Source organism: Pseudophryne corroboree, chromosome 8 (assembly GCF_028390025.1).
Source record: "Pseudophryne corroboree isolate aPseCor3 chromosome 8, aPseCor3.hap2, whole genome shotgun sequence".
Lineage (NCBI taxonomy): Eukaryota > Metazoa > Chordata > Amphibia > Anura > Myobatrachidae > Pseudophryne > Pseudophryne corroboree.
Window position 1 is genome coordinate 118,380,997 of NC_086451.1, and position 19,188 is coordinate 118,400,184.

Genomic DNA, 19,188 nt, shown 5'->3' on the forward strand with positions numbered 1-19,188 from the left:
CATTTGTTACAAGGTCAATCTGTGCCTCTGTATTAATATCTCAGGTTTTTGCTTTGTTCCTGTCAAAAAAAATAAATAAAAAAAAAATCCCCAAAAGTACGTTAAATGCTAAGCAACAATATTATGACCATTGTTAACTGAATAAAGTTTTGTAAATATATATATATATATATATAATTTTATTTTTTTTTCCAGATGTTTGTGCGAGCGCTGTTTGATTACGACCCTCTGTCTGATCCACTTATTCCATGCCGAGAGGCAGGCCTGCGCTTCCGCACTGGAGACGTTCTGCAAATTATAAACAAGGATGACTCCAATTGGTGGCAAGGGAAGACACAAGGGGCAGAGACGGCTGGCCTCATACCATCACCCGAGCTGCAAGAGTGGTAAGTCTGACTGTAAGAATATTGCAGCCCAGGCCCATCACTGAGTAAAGGTACAAAGCAATGCTAATTTACGTCATGTTTTGTTAATGAAGATGGCAACATTTAATTTAAATTCAGAGCAGCATGATAGGAATTTTAAAAATGTATCTGTAAATAAAAATGATACAATTATTGGTGGGGTGTGGTACCTTCCTGATACGTACTTATTCTTAAAGGGTAATAGTTAAAAATTAATACCCTAGGTATGTCCACACTAGGACACGTCTTCCTCAAGTCTGTCTTTCTACCACATGTCTCTTAAGGGCATTTTCATAGGCAGAGTGCAAGTTGATTGCTGCAAGGCCATATAGCAGCCATGTTGTAGGGCTGCTCCAGTAAGGTGAGGAGTTAGGAGTAGAACTGGGTCTAGGAGGTAATGTGTATACGTAGGTAAGACACACAGACTGGGCTATAGCTATTAGTGGTGGCACTGGGCTTTGTGCTTTATTCTTAACCAATGACCACATTGAAGGCCTAGGAAGTAAGGTTGTTCATCTTGCTGAGGACACTGGGCTGTGTATATTATAAATGTTAAATTCCACAGAATGACAAATAGGGTCCTGAAAAGGAACATGCAATTTATACTTGTTCTTTAAATGAAAGCTGAGCTGTGCCAGGTAAGGTGAATAAAATCCTGGTATTTATAGAATGGGGATATACAAAGTGGCTACACTATGGCCCTCATTCCGAGTTGATCGGTCGCAAGGCGAATTTAGCAGAGTTACACACGCTAAGCCGCCGCCTACTGGGAGTGTATCTTAGCATCTTAAAATTGCGACCGATGTATTCGCAATATTGCGCTCACAAACTACTTAGCAGTTTTAGAGTAGCTCCAGACTTACTCTGCCTGTGCGATCAGTTCAGTGCTTGTCGTTCCTGGTTTGACGTCACAAACACACCCAGCGTTCGCCCAACCACTCCCCCGTTTCTCCGGCCACTCCTGCGTTTTTTCCGGAAACGGTAGCGTTTTCAGCCACACGCCCATAAAACGCCGTGTTTCCGCCCAGTAACACCCATTTCCTGTCAATCACATTACGATCGCCGGAGCGAGGAAAAAGCCGTGAGTAAAAATACTATCTTCATAGCAAAGATACTTGGCGCAGTCGCAGTGCGAATATTGCGCATGCGCACTATGCGGAATTTCACTGCGATGCGATGAAAAATACCGAGCGAACGACTCGGAATGAGGGCCTATGTTTGCATCACATGCGTGTAATGGGACCTATACATCAAGCAGATATCTGGGCAATTCCCTGTTCTGCCGATGCCTAGATTGGGGAAGTCTTAACCTTCTTTAAATTCTCGATTTTGATTCCACCCACAAATTGAGATCCGCAAGCCGGGAACTTATCATGCAGTTTTTCTCTGACGTCCTAGTGGATGCTGGGAACTCCGTAAGGACCATGGGGAATAGCGGCTCCGCAGGAGACTGGGCACAAAAGTAAAGCTTTAGGACTACCTGGTGTGCACTGGCTCCTCCCCCTATGACCCTCCTCCAAGCCTCAGTTAGATTTTTGTGCCCGGCCGAGAAGGGTGCACACTAGGGGCTCTCCTGAGCTTCTTAGTGAAAGTTTAGTTTTAGGTTTTTTTTATTTTCAGTGAGACCTGCTGGGCAACAGGCTCACTGCATCGAGGGACTAAGGGGAGAAGAAGCGAACCTGCCTGCTTGCAGCCAGCTTGGGCTTCTTAGGCTACTGGACACCATTAGCTCCAGAGGGACCGAACACAGGCCCAGCCTCGGAGCTCGGTCCCAGAGCCGCGCCGCCGGCCCCCTTACAGAGCCAGAAGCAAGAAGAGGTCCGGAAAAATCGGCGGCAGAAGACATCAGTCTTCAACAAGGTAGCGCACAGCACTGCAGCTGTGCGCCATTGTTACTCAGGCACACTTCACACTTCGGTCACTGAGGGTGCAGGGTGCTAGGGGGGGGCCCCCTGAGCAGCAATGTAAACACCTTGGCTGGCATAAATACACCACATATAACCCCCAGGGCTATATGGATGTATTTTAACCCCTGCCAGAACTCACCAAAAAGCGGGAGAAAAGGCCGCCGAGAAGGGGGCGGAGCCTATCTCCTCAGCACACGGGCGCCATTTTCCATCACAGCTCCGCTGGAAGGACGTCTCCCTGACTCTCCCCTGCAGTCCTGCACTACAGAAAAGGGTAAAAAAGAGAGGGGGGCACTAATTTGACGCAGTTTTAATACTAACAGCAGCTATAAAGGGAAAAGCACATTTTATAGTGGTATTCCTGTCTATATATAGCGCTCTGGTGTGTGCTGGCATACTCTCCCTCTGTCTCCCCAAAGGGCTAGTGGGGTCCTGTCCTCTATCAGAGCATTCCCTGTGTGTGTGCGGTGTGTCGGTACGATTGTGTCGACATGTTTGAGGAGGAAAATGAGATGGAGGCGGAGCAATTGCCTATTATAGAGTTGTCACCCCCTAGGGAGTCGACACCTGAGTGGATGAGCTTATGGAAGGAATTGCGTGACAGTGTCAGCTCTTTACGACAGACAGTTGACGACATGAGACAGCCGGCTACTCAGCTTGTGCCTGTCCAGGGGTCTCAAACGCCATCAGGGGCTTTAAAACGCCCGTTACCTCAAATGGCAGACACAGACACGGATACTGACTCCAGTGTCGATGATGAGGAGACAAACGTGACTTCCACTAGGGCCACACGTTACATGATTGAAGCAATGAAAAATGTATTGCATATCTCTGATAATACAAGTACCACTAAAAAGGGTATTATGTTTGATGAGAAAAAACTGCCTGTAGTTTTTCCTGTATCCGAGGAATTAAATGAAGTGTGTGATGAGGCGTGGGTTTCCCCCGATAAAAAACTGATAATTCCTAAAAGGTTATTGGCATCGTACCCTTTCCCGCCAGAGGATAGGGCACGTTGGGAAACACCCCCTAGGGTGGATAAAGCGCTCACACGCTTGTCTAAACATGTAGCACTACCCTCTCCTGATACGGCCGCCCTAAAGGAACCTGCCGATAGAAAGCTGGAGAATATCCTAAAATGTATATACACTCACACGGGTGTTATACTGCGACCAGCAATCGCCTCAGCCTGGATGTGCAGTGCGGGCCTGGCGTGGTCGGATTCCCTGACTGAAAATATTGATACCCTAGATAGGGACAGTATATTACTGACTAGAGCATTTGAAGGATGCATTTCTATATATGCGTGATGCACAGAGGGATATTTGCCGACTGGCATCAAGAGTTAGCGCGCTGTCCATTTCTGCAAGAAGAGGTTTATGGACGCGGCTGTGGTCAGGTGATGCGGATTCTAAAAGGCACATGGAAGTATTGCCTTATAAGGGGGAGGAGTTATTTGGGGTAGGTCTATCAGACCTGGTAGCCACGGCAACTGCTGGAAAATCCACATTTTTACCCCAGGTAGCTTCTCAACCTAAGAAGACGCCGTATTTTCAGGCGCAGTCCTTTCGGCCCCATAAGGGCAAGCGGGCAAAAGGTGCCTCATTTCTGTCCCGTGGCAGAGGGAGAGGAAAAAGGCTGCAACAAACAGCCAGTTCCCAGGAACAAAAGCCCTCTCCCGCCTCCGCAAAGTCCTCAGCATGACGCTGGGGCTTTACAAGCGGACTCAGGCACGGTGGGGGCCCGTCTCAAGAAGTTCAGTGCGCAGTGGGCCCACTCGCAAGTGGACCCCTGGATCCTTCAGGTGGTATCTCAGGGATACAAATTGGAATTCGAGACGTCTCCCCCTCGCCGTTTTCTAAAGTCTGCTTTACCGACGTCTCCCTCAGACAGGGAGGCAGTATTGGAAGCCATTCACAAGCTGTATTCCCAGCAGGTGATAATCAAGGTACCCCTCCTACAACAGGGAAAGGGGTACTATTCCACACTATTTGTGGTACCGAAGCCGGACGGCTCGGTGAGACCAATTTTAAACCTAAAATCCTTGAACACTTACATACAAAGATTCAAATTCAAGATGGAGTCACTCAGAGCAGTGATTGCAAACCTGGAAGAAGGGGACTATATGGTCTCTCTGGACATCAAAGATGCTTACCTACATGTCCCCATTTTCCCTTCTCACCAAGGGTACCTCAGGTTTGTGGTACAGAACTGTCACTATCAGTTTCAGACGCTGCCGTTTGGATTGTCCACGGCACCCCGGGTCTTTACCAAGGTAATGGCCGAAATGATGATACTCCTTCGAAGGAAGGGAGTTTTAGTTATCCCTTACTTGGACGATCTCCTGATCCAGGGAACAGTTGGAAGTCGGGGTAGCACTATCTCAGATAGTGCTGCGCCAGCACGGTTGGATTCTCAATATTCCAAAATCGCAGCTGATCCCGACGACACGACTTCTATTCCTAGGGATGATCCTGGACACAGTCCAGAAAAAGGTGTTTCTCCCGGAGGAGAAAGCCAGGGAGTTATCCGAACTAGTCAGAAATCTCCTAAAACCAGGCCAAGTCTCAGTGCATCAATGCACAAGGGTCCTGGGAAAGATGGTGGCTTCTTACGAAGCAATCCCATTCGGCAGATTCCACGCAAGAACCTTCCAGTGGGATCTGCTAGACAAATGGTCCGGGTCGCATCTTCAGATGCATCAGCGGATAATCTTGTCACCAAGGATAAGGGTGTCTCTCCTGTGGTGGTTGCAGAGTGCTCATCTTCTAGAGGGCCGCAGATTCGGCATTCAGGACTGGGTCCTGGTGACCACGGATGCCAGCCTGAGAGGCTGGTGATAAAGCTAAATATTTATCGTATATAATACCCCTTATGAGGTCTAAGAACACTGTACGCTATTTATGTATGAAGTACCGTAAGGGTACGCTAGTTGCGTAACAATCGCTTTGCCGTGATCGAGACGCTCAAGCGTCACGTTCACTCACGGCCAAGAGATCACAGGCAGGCACTTTATTGGCTGTTTAACTAAAGTAATGGTTCGCTATAGCGTAGCTAACGCTTGGGACCACGAGGAGATCACCAGCGGAGCTGACGCTCACTATATTAAACCTTTGTATCTAAACCATAAACAGTGTATTGTGCAGTAAAACCTTAGTGTAATGTTAGAGAGTAAATGCAACACAGTATAACCTTATTACCTTAAAAGCTGTTTGAGCGTCACCGACGCTCTGAGAATACTTAATACTATAAGAAACACACAGATACCGTGCTCAGGGTCCAACGCCTAAAATATATATTATGAATGCTATACTTGCAAAAGAGTTAAACACAATACAAGTCATACACTACAATATAACATAGACTACCTAACCAGATAACTACACAAGAAATACAATACAATACAATTTAAGGGAAAAATGAGTGAGAAAGAGAAGGAGAGAGAGAGAGAGAGAGAGAGATTGAGAGAGATTGGCCCACAATAACAAGAAGATCAATATAGTTGCGGAGAAACACTTACGCACAAGGGGAAACGATCGCATGCGCCTCGATATCCAGCTCCCGATTATCGGCAATGAGAACCGTTGAAGAGAGTGAACTGGATATGGTCGGCCTGCCTATTTATGCCCCACACACAATACAATTCAATGGTCCCTACAATCTCATTGTTCATTGGACACAGGAATTCGGCTTCGCATTATAACAAAAGGTCATAGGTTGATTCATACAGGTGGGCTGTGACTATTTCCAACTGCTCAGGTGGGAGGGAAACTGGGTTTCCCGCCGCATGGGTAATAAAGTGCAAATAAAGTAAATGTTCATAAACTTCTTATGTCCATAACTATTCGCACGAGCGATTGATCTGCTTCAAACCAACACCGGAATATTTCTAATTAAATATTCTTCCGATGGATACTAAACACCACTGTATTACTCCTGTCTGACCCTTCGTATCAAACAAAGAGGGATTTCTCTGTTCATGAACATTCTATATTAACCAAACTTTCAGAATCTATCAAAGGGACCATGATCTTCAAAATACATTATTAGTGAAAATATGTAATGATTGAGTCGCACGCTACGATCGCATAAACTCTACCGTAAATACGCATACCATGCGCCTGCGGGTGCCCGCGACTGTGAGTATGCGCACGTACGGGAGAGCGTACGCATGCGCAGCACGGACCAGTATGAGGTGCAAATATGGCAGTGTGTGTAGAGATATTTTTCTGACTTTGACAGTCCACCCTTTGGCAGTCAATAATAACTGCCACCTTCTAAAACATTTCAAAAGGAGAAAAATATATGTCAGGGGTTAATTCATTTCCATGGTTGGGTAAGGGAGGAGTGAGGAGTAGGTGGGAAGAGAGTATGACCTAGTGAGATAGCAGAAGCATGTGTGTATGAGTCCATGTTTGGGGGGTCATGTATCATCGTGCCGTACGTGTTGTAAATCAAGCTTCGAGGTATTGCGAAGTATACATTTGAATTCCTTCTTATCCCGTGGTACGGGTCTGTGGATGGGCTGTCAAACTTTACCGAGCTCTTTTCGGTTTTGGTTGTAACAAAATGGGGAAGCACATTTTAGTTGATGATACATGAATAGGGGAGGTATGTGGTTGCTGATATCTGTGCCTGTATTTCCTATCGACTATGTGTGTTATTACCTGAGGGTTGTAGAGATGAAGATAAAGAACACTTATGGAAAATGCAGTGGTATTCTATGTCAGGTTAATGTACATCTGTCGGTTGAAGTTTTGTTCGGTATCAGTTGAAAGTCGTCTTCTTTGCGCTGTTTTGCCCATTAGGTGCGAGCAAAAAGCTTTGTCAATGCCAATAGATTTACAAAAATGTTGGGCTAGCGTGAGTTTAAGAATTTCTAGGGAAACTGGGGATCCATGGCAAAGTTCATCAAATGTCCGTATCTAAAGTGGTCAAAACTTCTTCTTTGGTCAATCCGTTGTCTGTATAGTGTCTTGTCAACTTCCTCGTCCAAGGGGGTCTTTTTATCTTGGAGAAAAACAGAAAAACAGGTGAAAGAAACGGACCGTAGAAATCGCATTTTCATCACATCATTGTTTCTACATTTGGGTCATAAATCAAGTCCAGGTTAATTACAGTTTCCTCACTCCTTAAACTCATTACCCTAGTACGATGATTGCACTTCATTAAAGCCTGACCGCATCTAAATATCAATCCAATCGATATGACAACACCTAAGATACATAGGAGAAACTTCCCAACATCCATTATGACTCCTTGAGCCCAGTCTCCTAAACCAGAAAACCAATTTCGCGGGTTCAACCATGACACCCAACCAGTCAGCTCATTACCTACAGCAGCAAGAGTGAGATTGTGTCTCCTGCGAAATTCCCACTTCAATTGGAGAATATCGTCCATCTTTTGGTCTATGACCTCGACCGGATCTTCGGTGCTATTCGTAATATATATGTGCAACATTTCACGCCGTATTGTGTTGCCAGTGTGACACAATATCCGCCTGTCACTGCTGTGAGGTAATTGAGAACCATTCTATGCTGTACCAGTTCTGTTTTGTAAGCCTGAAGTTCTCTTCCAGTATACCTAAACGTGTCATCATACATTTCAGTGATATTATCTAACAAATTTGCGAGCGCCGATATGTATTTATAATTCAGCACTCCTCTAGCGGTGCGGGTGAAATCTAACGCGATTAAGAATTGAATCCCGGTGGATTCACTTATCAGATCAGAGGCCGGATGCTCTGTCTTCTCTATCAGGTGCCTTTTAACAACGTGCTCGTAATGGGTGTGAGTATAAGGAGCTTGGGCACCACGGTGTATGTCTTTCATTTTGTCATGTGATACAGTCATTACTTCAGGCAGTACTTTTCCAATATAACACAATCCTTCAGAGTTTGGGGCAAGCCACTTGTACGCCTTTCTCCCGCATATGAAATATGCATCATCGGGGAGAACATATGGGACGGAGTAGGACATAACCATATTACACACCTTCCATGTGAAATCTCCTAACCCTAATTCTTCCATCTGCTTAGTACACGTATCAGGTTGTACGATATGTGCACAGTATCCTGGTGATACCTCTCCAACTTTAGTAATCCTATTTCCTAAGGTATACCTATACCGGAAAGATTTTCCTCTACTGGCTATGTGGCGTACAAGCTCTGTATCTGTAGGCATTCTATCTGCTCTATGCGAAAAGGTCATGGTGTGGTTACTCCATGACACTTCCCAATTTCCCGGTTTTCGGGGATTGGAGATGTTGAAACATAATAGGGACCTATCCACATGGTATTGGTGGAGCTTCAAACTAGGAGGGCCGGAGATATTAAACCTCCGGTCCACCGGTCTCCCACCATTTAACTCAATTACCTCCTCTATCGTTAAAGGAAATGGTACTAGCCCTGATTTGCTATGACCCTGAGGTACTTGAGAGCATACCCAACAATCTGTTTTGTTTAACACATTACCCACTAAGGAGTGATAGTCACTCAATGGATGCCGGTCCATATGGATATTAAAACTGGATTGGCATTTCTTAATGCACCCATCCTCAATGACATTGTTACAGAGCCTACAGATACAGTTTTCTTCAGCTAACAATCCTTCACAATTCCTTCTATGGTCAATGCTATCGGATCGTTTTCTGATACTCGCCTTTGCTTGTTGATTATGTTGTTCTCGGAAAACTACGCCTCCATCTTTATCATCAGAACCCATTCCAGAACCTCTCTCGACCTCCATGGTACTCTCGCCGGAACAGACTGCTCTGGTCAACATCATGGTCAACAGGAAAATCCGGGTCACAGTCTCTTGGGGCAAGTCCATCTTATAGGAGGAGACGAAGAAGAATGAGAAGGGGAAAAAAAGAAATTTTTTAGGGAGAGGGGATGGGAAGTGGAGAAAAACAATAAAAGGGAGTGGGGAGTCGACAACAGCTCTTGGTCTTGAGATTTTCACGGCTCAGGTGCCGCCTCAGTCCTCCTGGAACAGACACTCCAGTGATACAACCTCTACCGTCTGTTCCTTATCACGGGACTTCTCTGGATCAGCAACCTTCTTGCAGTGGGATGAATGAACCCAAGTCTCTCTCTCAGCAACCTTCAATGCTGTAGTGCTAGTCAATAAGACCTGGTATGGTCCTTCCCATCTGTCAATAAGGCAACCTGAGCGTAGAAAATTCCGTATCATTACATAATCCCCAGGTTCAATGTCATGACAATTACTATCTGGTAAATCAGGAATCACCAACTTCAGATTATCATTTTGATTCCTCAACTGTTTACTCATGTTAATCAAGTATTTTACAGTTACTTCATTGTTACACTTCAAATCATCCTGAGGGTTAATCATAACATGCGGTTGTCGACCAAACAAGATTTCAAAGGGAGACAGATTAAGAGGGGACCTGGGAGTGGTTCTGATGCTGTACAGTACAATGGGTAAAGCTTCTGGCCATGTCAATCCTGTCTCTGCCATCACTTTACTCAGTTTATTTTTAATAGTGCTGTTCACTCTTTCCACTTTCGCACTCGCCTGGGGACGGTATGGAGTGTGCAGCTTGCTATCAATTCCCATCAATTTACACATTCCTTGAAAGACATCACCTGTAAAATGGGTACCCCTATCACTTTCGATAATTCTAGGGATACCATATCTACATACAAATTCCTGCACAATTTTCTTAGCAGTAAACATAGCGGTATTTGTGGCCGCTGGAAATGCTTCGACCCAATTTGAGAAAACATCTATACAAACAAGTATATATTTTAAATTTCGACAAGGGGGTAATTGAATGAAGTCAATCTGTATTACCTGGAAAGGGCCGCCGGCAGGTGGGATATGGGATGGTTCTGTAGGTATTGCCTTTCCAATATTCTTTCTCAAACAGGTAAGGCACGACATGGCTCTTTTACTCGCATGAGAGGAGAATCCTGGGGCGCACCAATATGCTCTTACCAATTTGCACATCCCCTCCTTGCCTAGATGAGTCAGCCCGTGAGCTGCTTCAGCCAGACATGGAAGATATGCTCTGGGGGCCACTGGTTTACCATGTCCATCCGTCCAGAGTCCTGAGGACTCCTGGCCATATCCCTTTGCCTTCCAGACTGCCTTTTCCTGTGTGGAACACAAATTTTGCATCTCACACAACTTCTGTGTGTTGATGGTATTAAATACCATCAGTTGTGTGGTGTCTGTCTGTCTGGGGGTAGCGGCTGCTAACTTAGCTGCTTCGTCTGCTCGGCTGTTACCAAGCGATACTGGGTCTTGGCTATATGTATGTGCTTTACATTTGATAACAGCCACTCTGTCGGGTTCCTGTATCGCTGTTAGAAGCCTTTTTATGTGAGCTGCATGCGCTACCGGTGTACCAGCTGCCGTCATGAAATTTCTGAGGCGCCATAGGGCTCCGAAATCATGGACTACCCCGAATGCGTATCTAGAATCGGTGTAGATATTGGCTGATTTGCCCTTAGCCAATTCGCATGCTCTGGTTAGGGCGACCAGTTCAGCAACCTGGGCTGAGTGAGGTGGGCCTAGCGGTTCCGCTTCTATGGTGCCTTGGTCATCTACGACTGCGTATCCAGTACACAAGTCTCCCGAGTCTGACTGTCTATGACAACTACCGTCCGTGTAGAACGTAAGTTCTGCATCTTCCAGTGGGTTGTCACTGATGTCAGGCCTTGCGGTAAAATTTTGGGTCAAATATTCTATACAATCATGAGTATCTTCCTTTGTATTAAATCCTCCTTCCCCAGTACTCTCATCCTCCACCCTTTGGGTCTGTCCAGACACACTTGGGAGATATGTTGCAGGATTTAATGCACTGCATCTCCTTATGGTGATGTTTACGGGGGCCATTAGTGCCAATTCCCATCTTGTAAACCGCGCTGATGAGACGTGCCTGGTTTGGGCAGAATTTAACAAGGCTGATACTGCATGCGGTGTATGAATTGTGAGGTTGTGACCTAGCACGACGTCTTCGCTTTTCGTTACTAGCAATGCTATTGCAGCAACGCTTCGCAAGCATGTGGGGAGGGATCGCGCTACCGTGTCTAGCTGAGCGCTGTAATATGCTACTGGCCTGCTGGCATCACCGTGCTTTTGGGTTAGTACGCCTGCCGCGCAACCAGCACTTTCTGTTCCGTATAGTTCAAAGGGTTTCCCATAGTCCGGCATACCTAATGCTGGTGCCTGCGTTAGGCACTGTTTAAGTCTCTCAAATGCTGCCTCAGACTCGTCTGTATGCGAAATCCGATCAGGTTTGTTTGAGGAGACCATTTCCTGCAAAGGTAACGCTAACATGGAAAACCCTGGGATCCAATTACGGCAATACCCACACATTCCTAAAAATGTTCTGATCTGTTGCTGGGTTTGTGGCAGAGTCATGTCTCTAATTGCTTGAATTCTATCAGCGGTCAGGTGTCTCAGTCCTTGTGTTAAACAGTGTCCCAAATATTTTACCTTAGTTTGGCATAATTGCAACTTGTCTTTGGAAACCTTGTGTCCTGTGTCTGAAAGATGAAACAGGAGCTGTTTCGTATCCTTCAGGGATGCCTCCAATGAATCAGAACACAGTAGTAGATCATCCACGTACTGTATTAATACTGATCCACTCACTGGTTGGAAAGACTGTAAACAATCATGCAAAGCCTGAGAAAATATACTTGGGCTATCTATGAATCCTTGTGGTAATCGAGTCCATGTGTATTGGACTCCTCTGTATGTAAATGCGAACAAATATTGACTGTCAGGGTGCAGAGGTACCGAAAAGAAAGCGGAGCAGAGGTCAATAACAGTGAAAAATTTCGCAGTGGGAGGGATTTGCATTAGGATGACAGCTGGATTTGGCACTACGGGGAACTGACTCTCAACTATTTTGTTAATCCCCCTTAGATCCTGCACTAGCCGGTAACCCCTCCCCCCACTCTTTTTCACAGGGAAGATGAGACTGTTAGCAGTGCTGGACGTTCTTACCAGAATGCCCTGTTGTAGCAAGCGCTCTATTACTGGGTAAACTCCTAACTCCACCTCTGGCTTCAGAGGGTACTGTGGGATTTTTGGAGCTATCCTACCATCTTTTACTTGTACAACTACCGGAGCTACGTTTGCCATTAATCCAGTGTCCTGTCCATCTTTAGTCCAAAGTGACTCTGGTATCTGAGATGTCATTTCTTCCACTTGGGAGGGAGTCCTATTTGTCATAGTGGTATGTGACATTAATTTTGACGGGGAGTCTAACATGTCTCGTACTTCCTGAGCGTGATTCTCAGGTATGTCCAAGAATACACCTTCAGGAGTACAATAAATGACGCACCCCATTTTACACAGTAAGTCTCTTCCCAGGAGATTGGTCGGTGCCGATGCAGCCAGCAAAAAGGAATGCTTGGTATGTAAAGGCCCTATTGTAATCTCTGCTGGTTTGCTAACAGGGTAATGCTGGACTACTCCTGTTACTCCCACGGCTGGAATTGTCCTACCAGTGGTCCTCATGCCCACTGTCGAATTTATCACTGATTTGGCCGCCCCTGTGTCTACAAGAAAGTTTAATGATTTACCAGCTACATTGATTGCAATTTCTGGTTCACTTCCAAGACTTGCAATCAATTTTACTGGCTGCAGATTACAGGTATGGCCACACCCCTATTGGGTATGGTGACCTCCCTGAATCCCGCTAGCAGCAACTACTTGTGAGGGAGTTAGCTGGGAACTACCAGAGGTTTGCCAATCTCTGTTTGGGGGGTATCTTTTTGTTTCCCCTGCATGTGGCTCATAACTCCGTTTCTGCGGACCTTGCTCCCAATGTCGTGTGTCGTGTCGTTGTCTAGGGGGTTGGTATGAATTTCGTACATTCTTTACTCTACAATCTCGTGCCATGTGTCCCTGTTTATGACAAGAATAACAAGTAACCACACTTGACTTACCCACAGGGTTTGGTGATACAAATAAAGGCTGCCTTGTGGTCCGGGCCTGTATACTTACGGCCATTAACTTATCACTTTGTTGTTCCCTGTGTCTGGTGATGTTCCTATCGTGATCAATAGCAACCTCTCTCAAAGTAGCCACAGACAGACCTCGCCAACATGGTTGTGTGGTCTGTACCCTAGTCTTCAATGACTATTTTAAACCATCCATCAGTACCGATACTGCTACTTCTCGATGGTTTATGTTTGTTTTGATGTCCTCTATGCCTGTGTATTTTGCCATTTCTGATAATGCTCTGTGAAAATACTCTGCAGCTGTCTCTGACTCCTTCTGTTTAATGGAGAATATCTTGTTCCATCTGACTACCGCTGGGAAATATTCTTTTAACTGTAAGTTTATTCTTTTTACATTGTCTTTGTTGTACACATCTGTAAGAGGTACATCCTGATCTAATCCGCAATCAGCTAAAAATTGAGTTGCGTCAACATTGGAGGGTAAACATGCTCTCAGCAATATCTGCCAGTCTTTATTGTTGGGCTCTACAGTGTTACCTAAGTCTCTGATGTATTTTTGACTGGCAACTAAATCTTTTCTAGGGTCAGGGAATTCAGACACGATGGTCCTTAATTCCATTCTGGAAAATGGGCTATACATGGCAATGTTCCTCACAGGGGTGACCCCTGTTGTGTCAGTTTTCCCATTTGGAACAGCTATTACCCTAACAGGATTAACTCTAACAACATCACTCTGTGTGGGTTCTACAGCCTGTGGTGAAATGGCTTCAGCATAGTGTATGGTGCCGTACTTACCTGTAGACACGACCTCACCTATCCCTCCGTTAGGGGCCTTTGTTACTAATCTCGTGGGTGGAGCTGTGCCTACTGTGGTCTCTGCTATGGTGGCTGCTAGAGAGAGCGCTGAAATTGTTGCCGATTCGTCTTCTTGATCACACTCCTGAGGAAAGTTCAAAACAGGGTACAACTTGCACGGGTTAATACTTGCATTGGTTAATTGGTTAACATTATCTTTAACATTTATACAGTTGCTAAGTGTTTGTGTGTTACACCTTAGTGCGTCATTCTCCGCAACCAATTTCTCTCCTGATATGTATGGTGGCGGTGGGGCCGTGGCTATCAGTTTTCTGATTGAGCCAGATCCCGCCGCCTGAGCCAATCCTCTCTGTATGTCACCTTCCTGCTGCCACAACTGCAAATAATCGTAATGTTTGATTCGTCTCTTTGTTGATTTAATGAGACATATCCTTCTCCTTAAATTCGTTAACACTTCTGTGCTGAAGCTACCTACTCTTGGGAATTTCTCCCCGTCATGTATTGTCATTCTCTCCCATTCATCACATAAAGCTTCTGTGTGACTTCCGTATTTCTCACACATTACATACCTTGCCGACCCAATTGGTCGGTTCACTGAATCAACCCGAACCGAGGTTGATCGCCCCCTACCTGAACAAGTGGCCCCCATAGTTCGAAGGTGTTGCTTTATTTAACCAACCCTTACGCAAACCAAATGTCCAAAATAGGCTGGCGGTGGCGGTTTACCGAGTACCCCACTCACTCGCCCACGCCGACCAATACGACCTGATCACACCGATATGGTGCTGGCGTACTCGACCTAGGGCCCCTGCGACCTGAACCTCTATTTACTGGAACCTGTGAGGGTGCTCCGAAGAACACTTACTCTTTCCAGTAACTATTGGTTGCTGGATAGTTCCTGAGTGTGCAGCGAACTTCCCTTAAAATAAAAAAAAGTTACACAAATCACGTTAGAATGTACAAATAGCGTTTATGACCTTCGTACACAAATAGTACCGGTCAGGTTTACTAATGCACACAATTACGTGCGGTACAGTCGTTTAGTACACAAGCAACTAATCTTATGTACTGAGCGACCAGTGGAATCGAAAATTACGGCTGCGAATTCCTTCAGCCAGAGCTTATATGGCCTATATGGGTGTTGCACCAACCCTTTCTTGGTGTTGTGCCTGTGGACTGTATAGCGGACTTCCTTGTCTGCTGTACCTGAACCTGTTGGTCTGCTATGACCTCCTGGTCTGATACAGTATGACCTCCTGGTCTGCTACACTCTAATGCTCAAATTGTATATTTAACCAGGGATGCCTCCCTAGCCACCATGTACGTCACTTACACGCATGTACCTCACGAGTACTCGACTTTTCTTGTGGTTCAACCTGTAAAATTGTATACAACACACTCACTCACCACATGTACACTTTTGTTTCTATTTCTATTTCTGCGCAGAAATTTCTCTTTAGACCAGATATGTTACAAATTAGGAGAAGGATCTATTAATTTAAATTTGGAATTAAAAAAAAATTGCGCGATTTATCGCCTGGCGTTATTTACCGCGTGGCGCTACTTATCGCGTTGAGAGGAGAAGAAAAAAACTTGTGATTTGAGTTACGTGGGCGTACCCGTACGCTCCGTTGCGTAATATACGCTGCGTGCGTCGGCCCTTGGATTGCGTGCGCAAGTCTCAGTCTTTTGTTAGAGACACGCGTACGCAAAGCAAAGATCCACCGTAACACAATTTATACGTTTATCAACTATAGAACTGGCAAACAGGAGAGTGACATACGAAAATACACCAATGAAAAGGAAATGCAGATATATATGTGTGCGTGCGTGTGTACGCAAGACAGAAAAATAAACAGTTTTAAAAAGACTATTGTTTTGTTCTTACCTCCGGTTCCCGGATTCCTTCAGCACCCTTTACTAAGAGAAGCAGACGCTTATCCAAACAGCACTACGAGGAATATGATCTCCCGCCCTTTGCTGCTGGATAATGTCTGCTGAAATTACCTAGTGCAGATATGTGAAGGACAGGGCGAGCCGCCAATTGATAAAGCTAAATTTCTCTATCGTCCTAGTGGATGCTGGGGTTCCTGAAAGGACCATGGGGGATAGCGGCTCCGCAGGAGACAGGGCACAAAAAGTAAAGCTTTTCCAGATCAGGTGGTGTGCACTGGCTCCTCCCCCCATGACCCTCCTCCAGACTCCAGTTAGATTTTTGTGCCCGGCCGAGAAGGGTGCAATCTAGGTGGCTCTCCTAAAGAGCTGCTTAGAAAAAGTTTAGCTTAGGTTTTTTATTTTACAGTGAGTCCTGCTGGCAACAGGATCACTGCAACGAGGGACTGAGGGGAGAAGAAGTGAACTCACCTGCGTGCAGGATGGATTGGCTTCTTGGCTACTGGACATCAGCTCCAGAGGGACGATCACAGGTACAGCCTGGATGGTCACCGGAGCCGCGCCGCCGGCCCCCTTGCAGATGCTGAAGTCAGAAGAGGTCCAGAATCGGCGGCTGAAGACTCCTGCAGTCTTCTAAAGGTAGCGCACAGCACTGCAGCTGTGCGCCATTTTCCTCTCAGCACACTTCACACGCAGTCACTGAGGGTGCAGGGCGCTGGGGGGGGGCGCCCTGGGAGGCAAATGTAACCTATATAAAGGCTAAAAATACCTCACATATAGCCCCCAGAGGCTATATGGAGATATTTAACCCCTGCCTGGATTCACTAAATAGCGGGAGACGAGCCCGCCGGAAAAGGGGCGGGGCCTATCTCCTCAGCACACGGCGCCATTTCCTCTCACAGCTCCGCTGGTCAGGACGGCTCCCAGGTCTCTCCCCTGCACTGCACTACAGAAACAGGGTAAAACAGAGAGGGGGGGGCAAATTTATGGCGATATTTTGATATATATAAAGCAGCTATAAGGGAGCACTTATTATAAGGCTATCCCTGTTATATATATAGCGCTTTTGGTGTGTGCTGGCAAACTCTCCCTCTGTCTCCCCAAAGGGCTAGTGGGTCCTGTCTTCGTTAGGAGCATTCCCTGTGTGTCTGCTGTGTGTCGGTACGTGTGTGTCGACATGTATGAGGACGATATTGGTGTGGAGGCGGAGCAATTGCCAAATATGAGGATGTCACCCCCTAGGGAGTCGACACCAGAATGGATGCCTTTATTTATGGAACTACGGGATAGTGTCAACACGCTAAAGCAGTCGTTTGACGACATGAGACGGCCGGACAATCAATTAGTGCCTGTCCAGGCGACTCAAACACCGTCAGGGGCTGTGAAACGCCCTTTGCCTCAGTCGGTCGACACAGACCCAGACACAGGCACTGACTCCAGTGGTGACGGTGACGAATCAACCGTATTTTCCAGTAGGGCCACACGTTATATGATTTTGGCAATGAAGGAGGCGTTACATTTAGCTGATACTACAGGTACCACTAAACAGGGTATTATGTGGGGTGTGAAAAAACTACCTATAGTTTTTCCTGAATCAGAAGAATTAAATGACGTGTGTAATGAAGCGTGGGTTGCCCCCGATAAAAAGCTGATAATTTCAAAGAAATTATTGGCATTATACCCTTTCCCGCCAGAGGTTAGGGAGCGCTGGGAAACACCTCCTAGGGTGGACAAGGCGCTAACACGCTTATCTAAACAAGTGGCGTTACCCTCTCCTGAGACGGCCGCACTTAAAGATCCATCAGATAGGAGGATGGAAAATATCCAAAAAAGTATATACACACATGCAGGTGTTATACTACGACCAGCTATAGCGACTGCCTGGATGTGCAGTGCTGGGGTAGTTTGGTCAGAGTCCCTGATTGAAAATATTGATACCCTGGACAGGGACAATATTTTACTGTCGTTAGAACAAATAAAGGATGCATTTCTTTATATGCGTGATGCACAGAGGGATATCTGCACACTGGCATCACGGGTAAGTGCTATGTCCATTTCGGCCAGAAGAGCTTTATGGACGCGACAGTGGACAGGCGATGCGGATTCAAAACGACATATGGAAGTTTGGCCGTATAAAGGGGAGGAGTTATTTGGAGTCGGTCTATCAGATTTGGTGGCCACGGCTACAGCCGGGAAATCCACCTTTCTACCTCAAGTCACTCCCCAACAGAAAAAGGCACCGACTTTTCAACCGCAGCCCTTTCGTTCCTTTAAAAATAAGAGAGCAAAGGGCTATTCATATCTGCCACGAGGCAGAGGTCGAGGGAAGAGACAGCAACAGGCAGCTCCTTCCCAGGAACAGAAGCCTTCCCCGGCTTCTACAAAAGCCTCAGCATGACGCTGGGGCTTCTCAAGCGGACTCGGGGATGGTGGGTGGTCGTCTCAAAAATTACAGCGCGCAGTGGGCTCACTCGCAGGTAGATCCCTGGATCCTGCAGATAATATCTCAGGGGTACAGGTTGGAATTAGAGACAGATCCACCTCGCCGTTTCCTGAAGTCTGCTTTACCAACGTCCCCCTCCGAAAGGGAGACGGTTTTGGAAGCCATTCACAAGCTGTACTCTCAGCAGGTGATAGTCAAGGTACCTCTTCTACAACAAGGGAAGGGGTATTATTCCACTCTTTTTGTGGTACCGAAGCCGGATGGCTCGGTAAGGCCTATTCTAAATCTGAAGTCCTTGAACCTGTACATAAAGAAGTTCAAGTTCAAGATGGAGTCACTCAGAGCAGTGATAGCGAACCTGGAAGAGGGGGACTTTATGGTATCCTTGGACATCAAGGATGCTTATCTCCACGTTCCAATTTACCCCTCACACCAGGGGTATCTCAGGTTCGTTGTACAAAACTGTCACTATCAGTTTCAGACGCTGCCGTTCGGATTGTCCACGGCACCTCGGGTCTTTACAAAGGTAATGGCCGAGATGATGATTCTTCTTCGAAGAAAAGACATATTAATTATCCCATACTTGGACGATCTCCTAATAAGGGCAAGGTCCAGAGAACAGCTAGAGATGGGATTAGCACTGTCTCAAGAAGTGCTAAAACAGCACGGGTGGATTCTGAATATTCCAAAATCCCAGTTAATGCCGACAACTCGTCTGCTGTTCCTAGGGATGATTCTGGACACGGTTCAGAAAAAGGTTTTTCTCCCGGAGGAAAAAGCCAA

At 46.1% G+C, this 19,188-nt stretch overlaps 1 protein-coding gene across 1 annotated transcript in view; it reads left to right on the forward strand.

Annotated features, from left to right (window-relative positions):
* Positions 1–19,188, forward strand: part of MPP1 (MAGUK p55 scaffold protein 1) — a 156,354-nt gene that overhangs the window by 64,157 nt on the left and 73,009 nt on the right. The window contains exon 6 of the mRNA XM_063936896.1: positions 196–386. Coding sequence (XP_063792966.1) covers positions 196–386 — 191 coding nt within the window. The remainder of the gene's footprint in view (positions 1–195; positions 387–19,188) is intronic.